A 24,200-nucleotide genomic window follows, 5' to 3' on the forward strand; every position below is an offset into this window, starting at 1 on the left:
GTTGGGACAGACACAGGTTCACTGACTGTTTTTGTGACCTGAGTTGTGTCACCTCTTTAGGCTCTGCCTGTTAATCGTGGTCCCCTGACAGTAAAGCACTTTCGTTCCCACGGCCCTCGGCCTTTCAGACTTCACATAGGTGAATAAGCAACATGCTGTGGCAGGTAATTTCTGATGCAATGTTTCTATCAGCTCAACAAACATCAGCAAACACACAAACAGTTTGTGTGCACATGAAGGGTGGCAGAGATGAATATTAAGTTAAACTGATGATGCTGAGATTCAGTCACTGAATTCACCTTCATACCAACTTTATAGTGTCTAATATAAAGACAGCATAAACTGTGTACTGTATAGAGAATGGAAATTAGCCAGAACAACTCATGAGACATCTGCTGACGTCTTGTCAGAGCAGCAGCAGGTCAGCTGATCACAGCCTGTACACTAAGAAAATCTACTGGAGCTCTCAAAAGAAATTATTGTGCTGTGATTCTTTTTTCCCCACACTGAGCCATTAAGAACGATTTTAGCGTCCCCCCACGTGCTCAATCCCACTTCAGCCCCTGACTGTGCTCATTTTTTGCTTAGATGCAGAGTCACCCTCTACAACGTAGCCAACAGAAAACAGAGATTTCTTTTCTCTGCTCATGTTCTGCTTCACTGATTCAAACTGAGAATATTTACTAGTATTAAAATTTATACTAAAATAAAGTTTGTATTTCCATTTCCTAATATTATTTTATTATTACATTAATAGAAAACAAGGTTCAGTTAGCTTTGCATAGAAGCAGCTGGTAGAAATGTGTTTCAAAGAGCTACTTTTACTCTGAGTACATTTCAGTACTTTTTCACTTTCACTTGAGTAAAGAAGTGAAATCAGTACTTCAACTTTTACTGGAGTATTTTTAAACACTAGTATCTGTACTTCTACTTAAATACAGAATCTCGGTACTTTTTCAACATCTGGCTGGCTGCAATTCATTTACAGCAAATCCCACTAAGTGTGGGACTGTCTACCCCAGTATTTCTCCTCCAGCTGTATTGGTGGATGAAACCTACATAGAGGATGCTTCCTAGGTGAATGCGAACCAATGAGGACTTTATCAGCAGCGTTCAGAGTACCCAGTGCCCACACTGTGAGCGATTAAAGAGCTGCTCCAAAGGTTTCTGTCTGATTGTGGTAACACAACATCAAATATGAGGCATCTGGAGTCAATCTGCATTGACCACTTTGTTAAACTTCCTTCAGGGTCGTCTTACATGAACACAAGTTAGAATATTTAACTTTGACCTTTGCCATTCAGTAAACTTCCTTTTCTTCTTTTTGAGCCACGGATTTAAGATTAGTATTATTATCCTACTGAAAGTCTGATTTGTGGTTCATCTGTCAGAGTGATACTCTCGCGTTACTATCCAGAGAGAAAATCCAATGTTTTCTTATATGTTCATTGGCAAACAATTGTTTTGCTCTGCACAGGGGTAGAGTGGCTCCTCCACCTTTTTGGAGGGTTGGTGATTTTATTCTTCAGTCTGAAGTGTTCTTGGGCAAGACACTGACCATCTTATTTTCCTGCCATTCGACTTTGAACATGTGTTATAGTTAGTAAGCGCCTACAAGGCAGAGAATAGAGTGCTGGCTGAAGGAGTGGATGCAACTAGAAGGAAAAGGATCATTGAGTCCGTTTATTCCACCCTAGTGTTCGTTTTGGACAGCAAAGGCTGGAACACTTGGAACACTTCCCATCCCAGTTAAATTTGTGTCTTTGTGACTGGAAATGCATGCAATTTGACACTGAGATGCAGATTTTCCAGCAGATCCTTGGATCAAATTGAAGTGTCTGGACTATTCTTTTCATCAAACTCTACTCGCAATTTATTTTCTTTTTTCACAGTGAATGATTTTAATTTATTTATTTTACAAAAGTGACGATTAAATATTAACTGGTGATTCTAAATTGGCAAGATGTATACATCTGAGCATGTTGGCCTCTCTGTATAGCCTTGTGACTGGCTGGTGACCTGTGCGGGGTGTACCCTGCCTCTCGCCCTGCGACAGTTGCGATAGGCTCCAGCCTGTCAGTGACCCTGAATCGGATGTGCAGAAGAAAATGGATGGATGCATGCAAAATGTTGTTTTTGAGTGTCAGCCGTTTCCGCTGGATACAAATATATTTTTCACACATTGTCGATGCTTCTGTGCAACTGGTGTTGTTTTGTTCTCAGCGTCTGTCTGCAGCTTTGAACCCGAAAGGTTTCAGGAACTTAAAAGTAATGTTCAAATCATAGCAATGTTTGCCACGGAGCTTTTTCCATAAAATAAATAAATAAAGGAGTATTCCAAAAAAGCAGCTCAGAGAGTGAAATTGTGCTCTTTAATTTATTCTCGTTTTGAAACACCATGTATGCCATTTTCCAGCCCTGAAATTAGAAAGTTACAGATTCATTTGCAGAAAGAAAAAAGAATCAAAAGTGGCTTCTTTAAAAAAAAAAAAAACTTCTTATCTTTGCATAACAGAAATGTTGCCTGAAGATGTTCCCTGGAGAAAAAGGGCGATGCGAGAATACAGTTGCATTTAAAAACACTCAAATCAAACCAAGAGCATGACATTATGATACATTTATTTTCCTGGCTTTCTTTGAGAATGTATCATCCTAAAATCTCCTCATTAAAATGTAAAGGTGGTAAAGTGCCTTTATCCAGCCATTGTTTTCTATACAAATCCTATCATTGCATCTGCAGGGTCAGCTAACATCAAGTTTTTGTACTAATGTGTACAGTTACAGCTCAAGCTCTAGCATTACTTTGCTTGTCCTGAGCTAAGTATTACAGCATTGCACATATATAATATTTAACTGATTAATCTGATGACATCAGTTGAATTTGAAGAAGCAGCCAATAAGCAGGGCTAAGGTCAAAGCAGAACAACCTTTACATATGTCATGTGACACAAAATGATGTCAACATATTCACTGTTAAAAATTCTTGCTCTTTTATGGGATGTTTTATGTTTTCTTTGCCATTTGAAATTATAGCCAGAAATCCAATTTTCCCACCAGCACTTTAATGCAGAGCCCATGAAGATCCAGGAGATGGTGATCAAACACAAACTAAAGGATCACATTACAGTCATCAGTAATAATCTAACCCTAAATCATTATTCCTCCTTATTTTATAACATGTTTTCACTTTTATGTCTTTCACCTGTGTTACTCCAGCCTGACCTTTGGCTTGGCTGTGTTTGGTATTTCAAAACAACAAAACAGTGACCTCTGAACACGGCAGTCCGGGAAATCATTTTGAAATGCGCACGCTAAACAAACTGTTGTGAGAGCTGTTCCAAACAAAGCTGAATCCTGGACAATATATATAGAGTAACCCAGCCCACCACACACACACACACACACACACACACACACACACACACATACAGACACGCTGGTGTTACAGTTATAAAACCAAAAGTCAGCATTAAATTAGAAGTTAAAAGCTCAAACTAAAGGTGCACAGAGAGTCTGCAACTATAATTGTACAGAAGCAAGTATTTTTGCAATGCTGGTCAGTACATTCCTCCTTGTACAGTTTTCCTGTGTGTCTGAAATCAATTTGAAGGAAGAAAAAAATTTAACTCTACAGGTTTGACTTTTCCCTCCAGTTTACCTGGATTTTAGATGCTTGCTCCATTTGGGCATGATGCCAGAGGCATGGTTACATTTTGGGGGAATTTCCTTAAATAATTATTAACCGCTTCTGATTTTATCTCGTCTCTGTGCTCTCATGTTTGTTGCATTACTCTGCAGTATTTGAGCTCCTGACAGGATGTGTGCGCGTTATCTTGGATTTGTGCTTCTGATTTGGTTTGCAGGAGTGACGCATGGTAAGAACATTAAATTTACTTCTTGCTATTTTCATACTTAAAAACACATTTTTAAAACGTGCATTTTCCTCTAGTTGCTTACTTGTTTATCATTGTTTCAGCACAAAATGAAAATGTCTGCGAGGCTCCTGTGCTGAAAGGGGGTTATTATGTCCCTGAAAAAGAGACTTACTTTCATAAAGCAGAGCTCACTTACGCTTGTGATTCTGGACTTAAACCGGTGGCGGAGGGTTGGTGGGCAACAAGCAAATGTGAAAATGACAATTGGGTTGCTTATCCACAGTGTATAGGTAAGTGTTCAGTAATATCACAGCAAATTTGTTTCAGTTAGACACTACAAATCTGCAGGAGTGCGAACTTTATTCAATACATGTGTGACCATCGGTTAGCTGTTCATTAAAAGAACAATGTGGAGTGATACTGTTGTATGAAAGAAATAATGCATTCAGTTTTAAGCCATGGAAAATTATCCTTATTTGTTATTTGTTTTATTAAATTGTACTCTAATATGTAGTATAATATTTAAAAATACACAGTAATGCAATGCATACCAAACCCAGCAATGTTTGCTTGATAGCTTAGTGTGAGTCTGACGGGTGACGGCTGTTTACAGAACAGGGTCCTAAATCAGAACAGTCGAGGAGCGTGTCAGGATACATTTCACTGCGTGTTGTAGTCGTATAACTATGCATGTGACAAATAAAGAATCTTGAATCTTGAATCAATTAGAGGACAGGAATAATATGAAAACAAGTAAAATACAGTTTAAAGAAAGTCATCAAACAAGTTTGTTGGTTTTTTTATTTCCTTCAGATGAAAATGCCTGCCTCCCCCCAACAATACCTCATGGAAAATATGATAAAGCAGAAGAGGGTTGGTACAAAGAACAGGACTTTATTAGGATACAATGTGACGATGGATATGTACTCAGTGGCAACCATAGACCCACTTGTAGAAGTGGAAACTGGAGCTCTTTGCCTGTCTGTGAGAGTAAGTCTGCCAGATCCCACAAAAACAAGTCACTTTCTCACCACCTCCATCAGTCGGCTTGTAGTGACAGGTGTGCTTTTTTTTGTTCCTCACAGGAAGGAAATATTCATGCAGTGAGCCTCCAAAAATCTCTCATGCAGTCATAATTCATCCATACCAGGAGGTGTTTTCTGCAGGTTCAAAAGTGCAGTATGAGTGTGAAAAAGGTTATACTCAAAAGGGCAACAGTATCATCGTCTGTGAACAAGGACAATGGTCTGCAGGGCCAACATGCAGTAAGTGTGTAAAAAATACCCTTTAATTTTATTTTTTCTCACCTTTCTAAAACCTAAAACAATGTTACAAAAGTGTATAAGGAACCAATTTCTATATGTACGTTAATCAGAAGAGATTCATGCGCAGCATGTGTAGAAACTGAATTATTGGCATTTGAAATTGCAGTTGCACTTTGGGACAGCTTATTGTTTACTTTTTCCTGGTGCAGGTTGATCAAATGTTGCATGACAGATGACTAACCTGCAAGAATATTTATTTCTGCTTATGACAATATAAATGAACCCTGCAATCCAAAACAAACAAACAAACACAACAAAAATAAATACAAGGTCTCACTAAATTGAAAGTGGAAAAAATAAAAATCCATATAATTATCTAAATGCAGTCCAGGTCTCAGAGACATTCAACTTTACTTTGGCAACAGTCTGTTAGCATCATGACAGGACAGATTTACTTTTTTTCTTTTTTTCTACATGGGCTGCTTAGTTTTTATAGGATGACAAACCACACCTTTTATCAGCAGTAACTGAAATGATGTAGGACTTTTGTCTTGTTTGAAAATTTGTATAAAATTTGAGAATAAATCTGATAGAATTGCCATTGTTACCTGAATTGTGCTCTGAATTCATTTGCAAGTCAGCAGGTAAACAACAGTTTATGTGACAGAGCACATTAGCATTAAAGCTTTTTGCTTTTAAGCTGAGTAGTCTCATTAATATCTGTGGTTCTACAGACGAATCATCAGCAGATCAGGTACACCCTGCATCAGACGCAGACGTCCAGCCTGAGGGGAGAGGTACATTTTTAATCATTTTGTCCATGCACCTCATCTCTGTGTTTGTGTATACTTTGAATCTAAAGCATGTTTTTAGACAGAAGAGAAAGTGGAGCTGGCAGTGGTAAACAATAGTGATGGGTCGTTCGCGAACGAAATGGCTCTTAGAGCCGGATCTTTGAAGTGAACGATGCGAGCCGGCTCCTTATTGGGAGCCGTGGGTTTTTTTTCTTCTTTCTCCTGCCCTCTCTTTCACTTTTTTTTCGCTTCACGCTGCAAGTCACCCTTGTGTTTGCGCTGAGCAGAGACTGCAAACAGGGCAGAGGGGGGAGGGGCGGTAGTTACACTCGCAACAGCAGTAGCACACAACAAGAGCAGGAGGGAGAGGGAAAGAAAGCGAGCCGGAAGCAACAACAAGAGACAACACCGTCACATTGGAAAGGTACAGTAAAGAAAATGAGTGACACCAAGAAAAGAAGCAAAGTCTGGAACCATTTCAATCTTATTGGCAAAACAAAAGCAAAGTGTAGAGTCTACAAGAAAAGGATATCATATAGAGCCGGCTCCACAAACAACATGCACAGGCACCTAAGAACTGTCCACCCATCAGTGCAATGGGAAGATAAAATGCAGTCAGTTGAGTGTGATATTAATATTTCTAAATGCCAACCTTTCCCTTAATTAAAGATCTGGCCGTTCTTTTTTCCCCCTTTTTTTCCATATTTTAATTTATATTTTATTGTGTTGTGGTTTGCAGTGTTTTGTGTTGTTTCACTTTAAATTTGTTTAAAAGGAAAAAGCTGAAAATTTAAGTAGTTAAAAGTTGAAATGTATGAAATGTAAATAGTTGGTTTCTGTATTTTATAATTTATTTATTACATTTTATGTGGAGTGAATAAATAAAAGTATATTTACAGTGGCCCCTAGAGACAAAGCACGTACACACTCCAAAACACGTACAAACTCCGGAGCACGAACAAACTCTAAAAAAACCCCTTCATTTACCTGTTACTACCACACACCCAATCCGATTGTTGGTACTTCCTGGCTTGTGTAGCCACTAGGTAACAAAAGGTCAACACGGCCCCTAGCATCCTGGAGCACTTCCGTTGTGTTTTGAAGTATTTGAATATATATATATATATATATATATATATATGAGTGTTTGTGTATTAATACAAAAACAATAGACATATGAATTCGATTGTGTAATTTAAGTGATCTAGGTAGCTCTGTTTTGGAAGTTCAGTTAATGCTAGAAATGTGTTTTGGAGTTTGTACGTGTTTCGTCTCTAGGGGCCCCCATAAATATTTATATATAAACATACATGAAGAAAACCACGTTTTTTTACATTACTAATTCCTTTTGTGCATAATTTTATATTGTTGTTGATAATTAATTAATTAAAGCAACAAAACAAACTGAAGAGCCGGTTCGGAGCCGAAAGAGTCGGCTCTTTTTAGTGAGCCGAGCCGAAAGAGCCGGTTCTCTAAAAAGAGCCGGAAATCCCATCACTAGTAAACAACCGGAGGGTAAGTGAAGCATATTAATTAGTGGATCCAGTCATCTCATCTCTTAGAGTACTGCAACATTTTTGGACACACTAATTTATTTTTGACTCTCATTTTTGATTTAGAAACAAGACTTACAAGACAAGCATTAAAACAGGAAACTAGTAAATTTTGAGCATTTCGTAGATTATTTGGCTTCAATTTTCACCCCAACCCTTATCCCAAATGCTGTAATTGTGGAAGCAGGTCTAATGTATTTGAAATACCAGTGTAATCGTTATTACAAACTAGCTGGTCCAGACACTGTGAATTGTTACAGTGATGGTAGCTGGTCTGAACTACCCACCTGTGAAGGTATTAAAAATTTAATTTTCACTCCAAAAGTTTAGAAATTCTACTTAAAAATTCTTCTTATGTTTGTTTTTACTTTTTTTGTTTTGGCAGAAGCGTCCTGTGTAATGGATCCTGCAAGATATGCTCGTTATGCTCTTGAAGCAGCTGAACCTGAACGCATGCACGATGGACAAGAAAAATATTTTTCTTGTACTACAAGAGGCTATCATGCCTATGTTCGGTGTACTAACAGAAAAATAACTTTGACCAGTTGTAAGTATATAAATGATGCTTTTATATTTTAACTTGTTTCACTTTCACTTTCTTTTTTTTCCTTTAGCAGCTAACACGTATGAAAATTAATTCTCTGATATGTGATTCACAGACAAGAGGAATAGTGAAGGAAAAATGAATAAATGAAATTGTTCCACACAGGACCATATTGAAATAGAAACCTAACATTGCTGATTTGGTAAAAGAGTCATCCCCAGCTTCCAACAGTCAAACTCATCTACCTGCACACAAAGCAGGAGATTCACTCTTTATCACAGGAACAAAGTGATTTACTGTGCAGCATCTTCTTTCCACACTTGTTCCAGTTGCCCCCAAATCACCACAAAACAGTTTGTTATTGTTACAAAACCTCAAAAACATCAATGAAATAACTTCAACAAATGTTAATGTGGAATAAAAAGAAAACATGAAGAATAAAAGCAGTCTGACTCTTTAAGAACAGAGAGGATTTTCCTCTGTAGGTTTATCTTTGAATGCAGTGAATCCGTCTTTACTAATAAAGTTTACTGGATCTGAGCTGCTAACTGACAAACTCACTGCTTCTTGTTTAGGTTGTAATGACTATGGACGTCAATATTATGTAAGTGTTATTCTTTGATTTGTTTTCAAACAAATATAGTTTCTTTGAAATAAATGTGCTTGATGTTTTTCACTCACCTGCTGTTTGATTGCTTGTTTGTGTTTTAATCAGAGATCATGCTACGAACTCAGAGAACCCAACTGACAACATGACTTTTCTGAAACACTTCAACCAGAACCTGCAGAGCAACAATGAAACATGTTTCTTTTCTTTGTACAGTTTTGGGGCTGATTGTTCTTTAAACACCAAACTGTCCATAAATAATTTGAACTTTTCATGCACTCAATACATAATGTGCACACTGAATCCATAAAGTGTCGATGGCTGGCTGAGGTCTGAATAAAATGTTTCCTCATCAGAGACGTCTTTGTATCTCTTTGTCTGCTAACTGTGTAGAACAGTTCTTTTATTATGTACATCAAAATATTATTTTATAAATAACAATAACGGAAACACTATAGCAAGCAGACAAGCTCAAGTTTATTGATTTGTTTAATGCTTCATGATGGTGTTGCTTTGGTTAGTGACCGAAAGAATGAGATTGTGGATACAAGCTGCAGAAAACAGCTTCGTCTGAAGGTTGGCTGAACTCTTTTTTAGAGATGAGGTGATGATAAGTTGATGCACCACAGTATCACCGCAAAACATGTCATAGACACACTGATCCACCAATAGATTTCACAGTAGGTTGACATTTTTTTTTTTTTTTTTTTTTTTTTTTTTTTTAACCTGTCCCGTTTGGTTCTTTTGCCATCAGAATTATTGTCTAAAGGCGAAGAAAGATGCCCAACGGATTTACTTTACCAAATGGACCATCCCAGCCTTGCCGTAATGGTCCATTTGATTCAACTTTTTATTGTTTATTTTATTTTCACTTGCTGAATACGGGACAGACTTGACTGGAGGAGAGAATGTGGAGAAAGAAAGAGGGAAAGAAAAAAAACCTGAGAAGAGGGATGGGGAAAAAGGGCAAAAAACAAAAACCAACAGAATAAGCAGACAAAAAATACATATATCGATCACCTGGATCACCTGTTGAGAAAGAAAAAAGAAAGCAAGCAGAAGAAAACGAGAGTAATAAACAAGATCACAATGATATATGAGAATATGACAGTAAATACTAAATATTAAACATTATTGTGCAGCACGTGAGATCGACAGCGCACAGTGTGCTTTGAGGTAGGAGCCAAAAAGGGTGTAATTTGTGTGTGTGATCACCCGTGTGTACACCTGTGAGCATGAACGCGCTTGTTTTTAAAAGGTTCCTTCATGTAATGATCTGCTAGAGGGTGTGGGGGGCCACTGCCCCGACCTCCAGGGCATGAAGCAGGTATGGAGGAGATCAAGACTCCAGACATCCAGAGGCCCCCAGAACACAAGAGACCAAGGAAGACCAACAGAGGGGCAGCCGCGCCACTGTCCCAGAAAGAGCTGAGGAGAGTCCCAGATGAGGGGTCACTCAGCAGCCGCGGAGCAGAAGCCAGGGGGGGTTGCAGTGACGTGCCCGTGAGCTCCGCCGGCAGCCAGCTGTGCCTGAGTGGCCGAGCCCCGGGCCGTGAGGCCGAGGGCACCCCATCCCCAAAGTGGCCCGAGCGAGCCCCAGGCTCCAGGCCCCAATAAGCAGCCGCCAAGGAGTGAGCCGGTGGGTACCTGGGCGCCCACCCCCGGAGACAGAGAACCACCAACGCACCGATGTCTGAGGGCGTCCGCCACCGGCAGGGGAAGTGGTGGGGGGAGATGGGCCTCCAAACCTTGGAGGGCCTGAGATGTCCTCAGAGAGGTGGCGTCTGATACCCAACCTGACATATAGACACAGACAAACAGGCACACACAGATACAAACATCTATTCCCACCCTCATGCTCTCGTATACAATTGCTCAACACTCACCCAACGTGGAGACAGACATAGAGAGACGCTGTACACACAATCACACTCCCCAAGCGTACTCTAAGCCCCGAGTCTAGGTACCCTTGCCCCTGGAGGGGGAAACTGCACCCAGACTTAGGTGGTGTAACCCTTTTCCCTGCGGTGGGGAGAAGCAGACCGCCCCGACTCCGCAGCAGCAGGGAGGCCCCATACACCAGACCCCAGTCGGACGGCCAACTCCTCCTCTTAGCCCCCCTGCTCCAGCAGGCCGCAGAGAACGGGGGTGTAGGAAGACTCCAAACCTCCCTCCACCCGCTCATATGTACTGTTGATGTATGTGTGTTCTAAGGTGCATTTAAAACCCAGGAGGGCATGGAGCCACCTGCCAGAGCAGCAGGTAAGCATATAGCCCCTCCTGCTAGCCCTCAATGTCTACATGTATTTAAAATTGAGAGGTGGGCAACGACGCCAGGGGTGAGGTGTACACCCTGATGGTAGTTTGGAATCCGTGTAGCGTGCCCACCTCCAAGATCCTATATGTATGTGTAATGAGAGTGTGAGTAATGTGAATGTCTAAGTTGTGGGATAAAATTGAGGCAGAGGCAGCCAGAAGGGGACAGAGGGGGGGGATGTCTCCTCTGCACCCTGGTGACACACCCCTACCCCAAGGCCCTGCATGTGTGGGTGATTGTGGTGGAGCGGGAAGAGGGAGGCCGCTGGAGATGGGGAGGGAAGGAAGGGAGGGGCAAGTGACCCCTCCCTGGGGCCAGCTCCCCCGCTGACCCCAGTAGGCACCCCCATGCTGTGCAACCCGCCAGGGAAAGGGGGCCCAGGCCCATCCGGACCGGGGCCCAGTGCAGCAGCGCCCCCCGGCCCCACAGAGCCCGGGACAATTCACCTGACCCCACCACAGAGAAAACTGCACCCACCCCATCATCCACTCATCTTCCAGACTACACAAGACAATAGACGCCCAGGCTGAGATCTTCCTCCACCTCTCCTGTATCTCCCCCTCCTGCAGAGAGAGTTCCTGAAGAGAGGAAAGCTCCTGCAAGATGTGACAACCTCCCCCACCAGTTGAAGAGCCCCCCAGGTGGCTCGATGCACCGGCGGCACCCCGCGCCAGGGCCGGGCCCCCATACACCCACCCGCCCACAACCTCGGCAACACCCCAACCAGGACCCAAGCCCCTGAGGCCCGGCCAGGGCCCCAGCCCAGAGACGGAGCGCCCCCAGAACCTCACGCCCATCCCGGACCCACCCAGGGGCAGCCAGGCTACCAGGTCAGTAACCCACGTCCGTCAGCACAGACCCTCCCCTAGCCCCGCTGCACGCAGCCACGAGGAAACCGTCACCTAAGAGCCAACAGAGCCCCTAATTGGCCATGACCGCTACCCCGGGTTGAGCCCCCCAAGGAAGATGCTCCTGGGGAACCCCCCGACGCCCTAAGCCTGTCCCTACCCCCACACCAATCACAACAGTGAAGGTGGGACCAAACTATGGCCCCCCACCCCCACTAGGTGATGGAGCTGATCAAAGGAGCCCAGAGCAATTGATCTGATGTGGTGGCAGAGGCTGTATCAAGACTAATGTAATCTAATAGATAATTTCTATATTGGTTAGAATTAAGATTATTTTTATTTTTCCAGTTCATGAGGACTGTTTTCTTGGCTATGCATAGGGCAGTGAAAACCATGTGGGCTATATTCTTTTCTGAAGTGACATTATCTAAGCTGCCCAACAAACATACTAAAGGAGAAGTTGGAATGTTACATTTCAGACACTTTGATAAGTCTTCACATATCTCACGCCAAAACTTCTGAACTGGTGGACAGAACCAAAGAGCGTGGATATAATTGTCCGGTGAATTGGTTTGGCAGTGTGAGCAGTTGTTGGTAGACGTAAAGCCCATCTTGAACATCCGATGACCTGTATAGTGCACTCTATGTAGTATTTTGTATTGAATTAATTGAAGACTGGGATTTCTAATTAAATGAAAGGTTTTTAAGCAAATCTGAGACCAGAAGTTTTGGTCTAAGTTAACTGATAAATCCGCTTCCCATTTTGCAATAGGAAGTGATATTGATTCATCTGTTTTAGAAAGCATTCTGTATATTTTGGATAGTAATTTGGGGGTTTTAAGAGTAAGAAATTGAACCACACTTGGTGGTGTTTGTAGTTCAACTTGACCCGGTTTAAATCTCTTTTTTACTATGGATTTAATTTGTTGATATTCTAAAAATCTTTTCTTGTTGATCCCATATTGTGTAACTAGTCTGTCAAATGAAATAAATTCTGTTCCTTCTAGTATATGTTCTAAATATTTGATTCCTTTACTACTCCAATCTGAAAAGTTTATCATATTATTGTTTTGTAATATGTCAGGGTTGTTCCAGATAGGTGTACGTTTGCATGGGATTAATGGAGACTCTGTCAACTTCAGAAACTCCCACCACGCTGTCAGAGAGGAGCTGATGTTGGCGCTTTTGAAGCATTCATGTCGTTGGATGTTTGAGCTGATAAACGGTAGATCTGAAATCTCTAGATTATTGCAAAGTGCTTGTTCTACATCTAGCCAAGGTTCATCTAAGAGGGTATGTTTTTGCCATCCTGAGATAAACTGAAGCCTGTTGGCCAAGAAGTAGTGCTGAAAGTTAGGTAGTTCTAATCCTCCTTTATCCTTGGTCTTTTGTAGTGTTTTTAAGCTTATACGTGGGGGCTTATTTTTCCAAAGGAATTTGGACATATATGAATCTAGAGATCTGAACCAATCTTGCGGCGGTTTAGTTGGGATCATTGAGAATAAATAATTTATTTTTGGTAAGACCATCATTTTTATAGCGGCAACCCTTCCCATGAGTGATATGGGTAGACATTTCCACCTAGCCAGATCACCTTCTACTTTCTTTAAAAGTGGGATATGGTTTAATTTAGTTAGATCTGCAAGCTTGGGAGAAACATTAATACCTAAATATTTTATATTTCCCGATTGCAGTGGAGTAGAAGAGGAATTATGGAAGGAGCAATTAATCGGAAGGACTGTAGATTTTGACCAGTTAATTGAGTAATCTGATATTCTTGCAAAAGAGTTTATCAGTTCAATCACCCCAGAGATATTGGTTTGTGAATTTTGGAGAAAGAGTAACACATCATCCGCATAAAGGCTGATTTTATGTTCCACGTTCTTGCATTTTATGCCCTTAATTACTGAATTCTGTCTAATTGCTGCTGCTAGTGGTTCGATAAAAATTGCAAACAGTGAAGGGGAGAGTGGGCATCCCTGCCTGGTGCCCCTCAGGAGACAGAAGCTGGAGGATGTCTGGTCATTTGTTCTGACACAAGCTGTTGGGGAATTATATAATATTTTTAACCAGTTGATGAAAGAAGATCCAAAACCAAATTTGTGTAGAGTTGCAAATAGAAATTTCCAGTTAACTCTGTCAAACGCTTTTTCTGCATCTAGAGAAAATATTGTAGTTTCAAGGTTTTTACTGTATGAGTAGTCTATCAAATTAAGTAATCTACGTGTATTTGTTGATGAGTGCCTACCTTTTATGAAACCAGTTTGGTCAGGATGAATTAAGAGGGGGGTTATTTTCTCTAGTCTCTTTGAGAGAGCTTTGCAAATTATTTTAAGGTCTACATTTATAAGGGATATTGGACGATAGCTTGAGGGATATACAGGGTCTTTGCCTGGTTTTAGCAGGAGATTAATGTTTGCAGAATTCATATTTGGTGGAAGTCTGCCATTTTCTTTGATTTCCAACAACGTTCTGTAAAAAACTGGTGCTAGAATCGTCCAGAATTCTTTGTAGAATTCTGCAGGAAAGCCGTCTGGACCTGGAGCCTTATTATTGGGCATATTTATCAGGGCTTCCTGGAGTTCACCTGGCGTCAGTGGCGAATCCAGTGCCATTGCTTGAGTGTCTAATAATTTTGGGAGAGTTATGTTGTCTAAAAACTGATCAATTTCCTTTTTAGATGGGTTTATTTGTGGTGAATACAACGTTTTATAGAAATCCCTGAAAATGTTGTTTATTTGTTTCGGTTCATATATTGTGTTCCCAGATGAATCTTGAACAGCACATATAGTTGTTTTTTCTTTATTTATTTTTAGCTGGTTTGCTAGAAATTGACCGGATTTATTACTATGTTCATAATTTTGTAAGCGTAGTCTTTGTACTAAGAATTTTGTTTTTTTATCAATTATCTCATTTAATTCTAGTTTTGTTTTGCGTATTTTGTTCAATGTTTCCTGATCTTGGTGGGACGCGTAGGCTTCTTCTAGTGATTTGATGGTTTTTTCTAATTCCTGAATATTTTTGTTTTCTTTTTTCTTTTTATGTGATGAGAAAGAAATTATTTTACCTCTCATCACGGCTTTCCCTGCTTCCCATAAAACAGAAGCTGATGTTCCGGGAGTGTCATTAAAGTCTAAATATGAAGTCCACTCTTTTTTAAAATATTTAATAAAGTCTTCATCTTTAAGCAGTGATGTATTAAATCTCCAGTTTTTACTTGGCGTAGTATTATTCTTGTGCATTAGTGTTAAAGATACAGGAGCATGATCGCTGACAGCTATAGGGTGAATCTCAGTGTCTGAAATGTCACTCAGCAGTGAGCTGCTGACCAAAAAATAATCCAGACGAGAGTAGGAGTGATGAACATGTGAGAAAAAAGTATATTCCTTACTGGTGGGGTGAAGGGAGCGCCATGCATCGCAAAGACCAAAGTCGCTCATATACTGTTTGATTATATTTGTGGACTGCCAATTACGCTGAGTTCCTGCTGTATTGAGCCTATCCATTTCTTCATTTAGTCCAAGGTTGAGGTCGCCTCCAAGAACAAGTGTGCCATCTAAGTGTTCAGAGAGTGCACTGAAAAAACTGTGAAAGAATGAGGGATCATCAACATTTGGACCATATACACTTACAATACATAGCTTTTTATCAAGTATAGATAGTTTAATGATTAAGAATCTGCCCTCTGGATCTATAACTGTATCGAGTACTGTGAAATTAATATTTTTATGTATTAAAATTGCTACTCCCCTTTGTCTAGAATTATAACAAGCTGAGAACACATTAGGAAACTCAGGTGTTTTAAGTTCATTCGAACCTCTAAGAGGTCTGTGGGTCTCTTGTAGGTTGACATTTTCAAACAGTCTGTGACGGCACAAAAACCCTCATTTGGTGTCCTGGTCCAAGAAACATACAAGAAACAGGAGCAGAAGATTTAAAGAACTGACCATCAGACACAGAGAAAGTTCTTATTTCCAACCCAGCATTTGAGCCAAGCCCAAAGATTCTTGTGCTTCAAAAGCAGAAAGCAGCTAATGTCCAAAAGAATGAGGGCTGTGATATCTCCTGAATCTAATGTGAGTCACAAATAATTGATCACCTTCAACGAAGCTTTTTCAGGAACATGAAAAGCTCTGAAGTCTGACTGAAATAGTTGCTGTATCTCATTTGAGAAGAAGTAATAACAAAACCACTTTTCTCATCACTTTTGATCTGAATTTACAATTTGTAATTTATGTTAACAGGACAACGATTTCTTGGACTCAGCATAAAGGTTTTTATGTGTAAACCCTGAAATACAGTGTTCTTAAAACATGCAGGAACAGTACTGTGAAAAAGTATTTTCATATTTTAATATTGCACAAAGATAGCCTGAGTAAATACAAAATCCAGTTTGTAAATGATGATTTCATTTATTAAGGGATATAAAGCTATTCAAACCCACCTGCCCTTGTGTGAAAAAGTAAAAGCAATTAGATCGGATTAGATGATTGGACTGGAGCAATGATGTCAGCACTGACTAGGACACTGTGAAAAAGTGGAAGTGATGTGATGAACAGACTAGCAGCCAAACAGCCAGGAAAGCAGACAGATGAACGCTTACAGATCGTCCTTACTGAACTTACACATGCTAACGTAGGTGTAAGTGTAAAAATGTATACAAGTGTAAGTATATTGAATTAAACTGAACTGAATTAATACGCCACAATTGCAGACAGACTGACGACCTGTCCAGGGTGTATCCTTCTCTCACCCTTGGATCGGGCCCAGCACCTCCTTTCTGCACTTAATGTACTCATAACATGGCATCTTCATTCTTTATTATATCACATCATGGCAGCCTCTGAGACCTGCATTTGGGTCCTAATGAATAAGCTCACAGTGACTAAGATGGAGAAATGTTTCACAGCTTACTTTTGCATGTACTAAATGCGTGGTACAGCCACTAATTTGATGTGACATTAAAGTTTTAATCCCACGGCTGTTAAACTGTGGCCTGTTAAAGGCATCACAGTGACCGAGTCCCTACTTGAACTTTTTCTAAAATAAACTCGGCCACAGGTGTATAAAATCCAGCACCCAGGCATGCAGACGTCTACAAACATTTGTGAAAGAATGAGTCGCTCTCAGGAGCTCAGTGATTGGATACGATGCACCACCCGTGCAACACGTCCAGTTGGGAAATTTCTTTGCTGCTAAATATTTTACACTCAGCTGTTATTGGTATTATAACAAAGTGGGAGTGATTGGGAACGACAGCAACTCGGCCACAGAGTGGTAGGCCATCTAAAATGACTTTGAAATTTGGACTGTAAATAGTTTCATTGATTTGATGTTTCAAAGTAAATATTTTGGGTCGCTTCAGAGAAAATGTCCCAAACACAACATCCACTGTGTGATTAATAAAATCAATGCAAAATATGTGTTGCTCTATTCATTCAATTAGCACTAAAATAATAAATGTCATGAATAATGTAATTTGAAATCACTATGTTTAAACCAAACTGATTGGCGAAGTAAAACCAACAATTTTCTCTTCATTTTCTGGGTGATGAGAAGTTTTGTAGACATCAGGAAGATGTTGGTGTGTGCATGAAATCAATAGATTAGTAACAATATGTAACAAAAGCACTGAGAAAAGAAGCTGTGGAAAGCCCAAGTCTCAATAAATTTTTTGTAAAAGAAAGAAGTTTATGAGTTTTAGATCAGAGCTCTAACACTTACTTATGAATTTTAAAATGTGTTATTTATTTGTTTATTTATTTATTGTTTAACGGTTCATTTTCTGAGTTGCTGAGGGTTTTTTCATATTTCTTTTCTTCATGTTTAAAAAGAACCTGAATAAAAAACATATTTGAATAAAAGTTTATGGAAAAACAGTTGGGTTTTTTTCCCTTTGCTTTCTCAAAAGTTGTTTTGAATGTGTACGAACTTTTTTCCATCCCACAAAATGGGAACGGCCAAGATGATTACACAAACTTTTGGGTGACAGTTGTGATCAGTAGCTGGTTCTCATGTGGATTACCTTTAACTGCTGGTGCTGTTTTGTTGTTGGACGATTTAAAAATGTGCATCAAATATTTTGCATTTGCTCTTCTTTGGTTTCCTGGAGTGCTGCACGGTGAGAACAACAAGTAACTTCACAGACAAACATTTACACTGGTTGATAATGTTTTGCACTTACTTCAATGTTGTGTTTCAGCACAGAGCACCACACAGGCCTGTGATGCTCCCACACTGGACGGTGGCTTCTTTGCCCCAAAGCAAGAGACTTACTCTCACGGCACCAAGCTGAGCTACACCTGCAACGAAGGACGTAAGCTAGCAATGAAGGGTTGGTGGGCAACCAGCACATGTCACAATGGAAGATGGTCTCATCAGCCACAGTGTATAGGTAAGTCCTGCAAACAGCTCTTCTTTCTTTTCTTGTTTGTCTTGGTTGAAATATTTTTGCGCTGATTTCATCTGTGCAAAAATATTGCACAGATGGAATCTGTGCAATAAGGTAGAATGAACTCCTTTTTACTTTATTTTACTTTGAATTTAATGCCAACATCAGCTTAAAATTTTAATGTATCAGATTTTCTTTTTTAAAAATGTTTTTCACTAACTTAAAGAAATCTGGTCGCCTTCTTTCCAAGATCCTTAAACTGCTAATCTTAAAAGTAGAGAGGGTGTCTGTCTCCTCAATCCAAACTGGGAGCTGGTTCCACAAAAGAAGGGCCTGATAGATGAAAGTGCTGCCTCCCATTCTACTTTTAGAAATTTTAACTCTTTATTTAAGACCTTTTATGTCAGAGGAGGAGTTTCAAATATAATTCTGCATTTTAAAGGAGCCAATAAAGGGAAGATGATACCAAAGAAGTATGATGATAGTACTCTTGCTATAGCAATTTGGATTAACTGCGAAGTATCTGTAAGTATCCGGTTAGACACCACAGTCTGCACACTATGACGAAAATTATTGATCAACAAAATTAATACTGGTGAACACAGAACAAATTTGAGAAGAAGGCTGTTAATAAGGGCATTTTATGTAATTTTTTTCCAGGTCCTCACTGTTCTTTGATCCATGACTCAACTCACAGGAGTTTTTATGATTAGTGTTTAAGGACTGTAGGTTTTGTGGGTTTGATCCTGTGGATAAGCTACAAACAAACTGCTCTTCTCTGGGATTAATAACGTTTTTGAGTCTTAAACTAATTTTACAGAAAGCACAAATGCGTGCAGCGTGCCTCCTAAAATCCCCCATGCAGTCATCGTTCATCAGGACTACCAGGAAGTGTTTGCAGCAGGTTCAGAAGTGCAGTATGAGTGTGAAGATGGATACACTGCAGAGGGAGCACACAACAAAAAATCTGTTTGTACACAAGGAAGCTGGACACAAGGCCCGACCTGCAGTAAGTGGACATGAATTAAACTTTTTGACACACTATAACATAACATTATAATAATATAGTATCCATGCAGTATAGATCAATGATGTGTCTTGATCTTCACAGAAGGGCATTTAAGCACCATTACTGACAAGTTTGTAACAATAATTCCTCTCAACCTGCAGGCAGAGGAAGCTTTAAACCATTTATTTATTCTCTTCAGAAAATATATATACAGTATAGCAATGTTTTGAAAACACTCATTCACATCCCAGAAAGGTTGATTCTGTTCAGCTGGACGTTTTCAGTGGGAGAAACGTTTCATCACTCATCCAAGTGACTTTTCAGTCTCATCTGTCTGCAGGTTTCCAGCATCATAAACAGAACATTTGCATAATAACTGAAACTTGCAACACTGAATGAACAATGGGCAAAGGGGTCATTTTCTTGATCATTAATATACAAATTGTCATGATCATTGATCATAAACTACTGATCAAAAACCATTGAACAATGGTTATAAGTAGCATTCACAGAGAGTTAGGGAATGGCTGCAATCACAGCACTGAAAGATACTGAAAGATGTACCCTTAGGCTCCCTCCTCGAATCAGAGATGGTCTTTCCCTTTTCACGTAAATGGCCACCTTCACTCCCCGCTCAAACCAGCGTTCCTTCTGGAACGCCAGGAAGTGAACCCCCTCATGTCCACTAGCATGTAGGTGTTAATAGACTGCAGAGTCCTGGCCTGACACTTTCACTCTTTGATGTACCAAGAGTGCCGACAAAGGAACTGTGATAATGCAGGTGGAAAAGTAAAGATGCAGGGAGTAGAAGTAGTAGTGGAGATAGCTTGGGTCAACCAAGATAACAGATGGTGCAAAAGAGAAGTGAAGAAGATGACTGTCTCGTAGTGAACTGTGACAGAATGATAGCAGCAAGAGAGAAAAGGAAGGTTTACCAGACAGTAGTGATACCAGCTCTGATGTATGATTTAAAGATGGTGGCACTGATAAAAAGACAGGAGCTGGAGGCATCAGAGTTGATTTTCATCAGGACTGACCAGGAACAAGATTTGAAATGAGTGCGTCATAGGGACAGATACTGAAGATGGAGCTGCCAAGCAGGAAGAAAAGAGAAAGATCTCGGCTCATGGATGTGGAGCAAGAGGAGATGCAGAGGGGTGTTGTGACAGAAGAGGATACTGGGGACAGGATGATTCACTGTGATCACATATCAGGGAGGTACAGCTGGCAGCAGGACTGATTTATAAGTCAAAGGAGTTTATAAAGTGATGCTAATATATATGTATATGTATATGTACATGTACGTTATCTGCTCTGTATCCTGCAGCATCTTCTAGCACCTCTGACTCAAATAACAGAGACAACAGTCTTATACCAGTAAACAGTAAGTTGTTCACAACCTTTTCCACTTAATCAGCATATACATCAAATTCAGTTTTTATATATTTAATTTCGTTTTTTGAATGACAACAAGCAGCTGGATTGGAATTAGAAGCCAGTGTTAATGAATGAATGAATTGTTGATCACTGCAAAAATGGTTAATTTTGATTAGTTGGGTACGTTGTACAGGGATTCAAAGATTTGGAAAACTAAACAGCTGAGTACACAATGATCATTTTGTTACAGTCACTTTCTTTTATTTTAGTTCAGTCGTGTGGAGCCCGCCCATACATCGAAAATGCTGTAATTGTGGAAGAAGGTCCAATGTATTTGAAATACCAGTGTAATCGTTATTACAAACTAGTTGGTCCAGAGGCTGTGAATTGTTACAGTGATGCTCACTGGTCCAAACTACCCACCTGTGAAGGTATCAAAAAATAATAATTTTCATTTCAAAAGTTTATTAAAAATGTTCTTAAAAATTCTTCTTATGTTTGTTTTTACTTGTCGTTGTTTTTGCAGAAGCGTTCTGTGTGGTGGATCCTGCTAGATATGCTCGTTATGGTCTTGTAAAAACGTCATCTGAATACATGCGGGAAGGAGAGACGAAGCCTTTTCCTTGTACAACAAAAGACTATTATATCAATGTTCGGTGCACTAATAGAAGAATATTTCTGAGTACATGTAAGTATATAAACAATCTCTTTATATTTTAACTTGTTTCTCTTTCAGTTTCTCTTTTCCTGTAACAGCTAACATACATGAAACTTCATTCTCCAGGATCTAATTAACACATCATTTCAAGAAGAATAGTGAAAGAAAACAAGTAAATAAACATTTCCCACACAGGAACATAATGAAATAGAAACCTAACATTGCTGAGTTGTGAAAGGCTGCAGCTGATGTTTGCCTATAGAGTCGTCCCCAACTTCCAACAGCCAAATTCATGTCATGTCAGAGACATTAATAGATAAATATTGAGATACAGGTATAAATACAAACATAAATATACATATAAATATAAACGGTCCCAAATATGTGTGTAAATATATGCCATGGTGTACCAAAGTAACAGACTGCAGTTAGGTGTGTTTAATCCTGTTCTGCATGTGTGGATGTGACCCAAGTGGATGAACTAAAGAGTCTGATAGCAGCAGGAAGGAACGACCTCCTGTAACGTTCCCCTCAGACAGCGAGGTTGAAGAAATCTGTTCCTGAAACTGTTCTTCAGATTGTCCAGTGTGTTATGGAGGGAGTGGGAGTCATTGTCTATGATTGCAAGCAGTTTTGCCAGCAAATATTAATATGGAATAAAAGTAAAACACGAAGAATAAAAGCAATCTGACTCTTTAAGAACAGAGGATTTTTGTCTGTAGGTTTATCTTTGAATGCAGCGAATCCGTCCTCACTAATAAAGTTTACTGGATCTGAGCTTCTAACTGACAAACTCACTTTTTGCTTTTGTCTGATTATGTTTAGGTTGTCCAACAGCTGACATTTTTTATGTAAGTGTAATTCTTTGATTTACTTTTCAAATATATACATTTCAAAGAAGTATATTAAATTGTGGATAACATTTACACAGCAGTTTGAAAATTATTTTTTTATTTGTATTTTAATCAGGAAGTGTGCAGAGTATTCAGAGAACCCAACTGACAACATGACCTTTCTGAAACACTTCAACCAGAAACCTGCAGAGCAACAATGAAACATGTTTCTTTTCTCTGTACAGTTTTAGTGCTGATTGTTCTTTAAACACCAAACTGTCCATAAATGTTTTGAGCTTTGAATGCACTCAATACATGATGTGCACACTGAATCCATAAAGTGCAGAGGGCTGGCTGAGGTCTGAATTCAATGTTTCATCATCAGAGACGTCTTTGTATTGCTTTGTCTGCTAAAAGAGTGGATCTGTTTTTTCTTTGTACATACTTAGAACATCTACAAATGACTGTTTAAATATTGAAACTAGTATTTTTAACAGTTTTCTAGTAGAGGTTTGGGTTGTGAGTTCTACACAATGAACACTTTCATAGATGCTGCAATGTCAAATTCTTCATGTGTGTACATGCACAGACCACATGTGCATACTGTTGTGCACATAAACTCACAGATGTATATGACAACTCAGGTTCATGGCAATAAATTTTTTATTCTAATTTTAAAAATGTACATATACATTTAATACAGTTTTTTTATAGACACCTTTCAGAACACAGCCTATGCCTGATTCTCATACCTGCATTAGTTTAGTCATAATGTTGAAATTGTGAGGAAAAAAGCAGATGAGCAAATCTGTAGCTGCCAGCTGTCCTCTAGGCTTCACCTCCGCAAAACCTGTGTCTCTGAACTGGATCTCACAGTGTTTGTGGTCTCATAAGCTCTCCTGTGAATTTTAGTTTGCATGCTTGGAATATATTATGCTAAATATATACAGGTTTTTCCACAATAGATATGATAGTAAAAGTTAGTAAACCTCTATTAAAGTCTGTTGTTTCTTAGATTCAGCATTGAAACTGAATTTAAAACAAAACATAGATGACATTCTGTCACCTCGGCAACCACCATGATCTCACTGCCTAAAGTCATTCAGTAACTCTCATTGGATAGTGTTCATAAACATCTTTCACTAAATATCAAAGTTTTCTACCTGCCCTAGTTTAAATTATAAAAGAAATTATTATGCATGAGAATTTATACAATGTTGAGTACTTTTCCACTAAACAGTCGTCTTCTACTTTGGTTAGGGTTTTTAACAACCATTTATCAAACTTATATTTTGCTTTTGTTTTATTTTTTTACTGCAATTTCTGTAGAGTAGCTTTTATAGTGTTAAGTCAGTATATGCTACAAAATAAAAGCCTTTCCTTTACAGGAGGTTTGTAGGTATTTTATTTTGAATTGTTCCAATGATGGCACATCAAAGGAGCAGCACTTCAAAGGAACAGCCTGTGATGTCATGGTGCACATTCTACTGGAAAAACCCTTAAATAGGGGAGAAGTTCAACCAATTTTAGTGGATCTCGGATGGCAGAAACACACAACAACCTGGTTGTTAAAACAAAGATAAGGCAGACGCAGAGAAACGCAGACGCAAACGCTGAACCATCGACAATGGCAGAAGCACAAACGAAAATGGTCATGACTCCAAAAATAATAATCTTGCCAAACCCAAAAAACGAGCTTGAAAAACCCGGAAGACCAAATACTGAAAAATCTCCCGTGGTACCAGCTCAAACAGAAACGGTCATGAAAACAAAGAAAACAAAAAAGCAAAAACAGGGGAATGTGCATAACCACGGTGGACAAAACCCTGGGCCTAATGGAGGGACTTGGCAACATCAGTCCAATCCCAGATTTAGACCACATCAGGGCCCAGTTCAGTTTAATCCATGGGACGAGATTGCTGCTCTCAAACAGCAACTGCAAGCCTCCCAAAACCATCAGAACGACCTTTATTGGCAAATGGTTGGTGCTAACAAGAGGGCCTCTTATCACCAGTTTCAGCTGAGCAAACTTCATACACAAATGTACTACAACAACAGAAATCATGAGGAAACAATTAAAGACCTCATAGAGCAGCTGGAGGAGGCTTCTAGAAATAAGCCCGATGGGA

At 39.6% G+C, this 24,200-nt stretch overlaps 2 protein-coding genes across 2 annotated transcripts; both read left to right on the plus strand.

Moving 5' to 3' along the window:
* The first annotated feature begins 1,081 nt into the window (after nt 1-1,081).
* On the plus strand, nt 1,082-8,916 carry LOC134617256 (coagulation factor XIII B chain-like). The gene is made up of 7 exons (XM_065469577.1): nt 1,082-1,136; nt 4,689-4,865; nt 4,961-5,140; nt 5,875-5,937; nt 7,873-8,034; nt 8,607-8,635; nt 8,747-8,916. Exons 1-7 carry the CDS (start codon nt 1,082-1,084, stop codon nt 8,777-8,779), a joined length of 699 nt encoding a protein of 232 aa, XP_065325649.1. The 3' UTR covers nt 8,780-8,916.
* Nucleotides 8,917-17,869: 8,953 nt separating this feature from the next.
* On the plus strand, nt 17,870-21,333 carry LOC134617257 (complement factor H-like). Its single transcript, XM_063462462.2, has 7 exons — nt 17,870-17,924; nt 18,006-18,197; nt 19,015-19,203; nt 20,531-20,587; nt 20,850-21,011; nt 21,107-21,205; nt 21,317-21,333. Exons 1-7 carry the CDS (start codon nt 17,870-17,872, stop codon nt 21,331-21,333), a joined length of 771 nt encoding a protein of 256 aa, XP_063318532.1.
* Nucleotides 21,334-24,200: the final 2,867 nt, after the last annotated feature.

Source organism: Pelmatolapia mariae, linkage group LG18 (assembly GCF_036321145.2).
Source record: "Pelmatolapia mariae isolate MD_Pm_ZW linkage group LG18, Pm_UMD_F_2, whole genome shotgun sequence".
NCBI lineage: Eukaryota > Metazoa > Chordata > Actinopteri > Cichliformes > Cichlidae > Pelmatolapia > Pelmatolapia mariae.

What these genes read in the sequence shown, in the direction of transcription:
- LOC134617256 (XM_065469577.1), top strand. Translation starts at nt 1,082, where the DNA reads ATGCGAACCAATGAGGACTTTATCAGCAGCGTTCAGAGTACCCAGTGC. An exon ending in GAGTACCCAGTGCCCACACT is followed by an intron (nt 1,137 to 4,688) that starts GTGAGCGATTAA and finishes TATTTCCTTCAG; the next exon opens with ATGAAAATGCCTGCCTCCCC. An exon ending in CGTCCAGCCTGAGGGGAGAG is followed by an intron (nt 5,938 to 7,872) that starts GTACATTTTTAA and finishes TTGTTTTGGCAG; the next exon opens with AAGCGTCCTGTGTAATGGAT.
- LOC134617257 (XM_063462462.2), top strand. Translation starts at nt 17,870, where the DNA reads ATGTGCATCAAATATTTTGCATTTGCTCTTCTTTGGTTTCCTGGAGTG. An exon ending in GTTTCCTGGAGTGCTGCACG is followed by an intron (nt 17,925 to 18,005) that starts GTGAGAACAACA and finishes GTTGTGTTTCAG; the next exon opens with CACAGAGCACCACACAGGCC. An exon ending in GACACAAGGCCCGACCTGCA is followed by an intron (nt 19,204 to 20,530) that starts GTAAGTGGACAT and finishes TGTATCCTGCAG; the next exon opens with CATCTTCTAGCACCTCTGAC.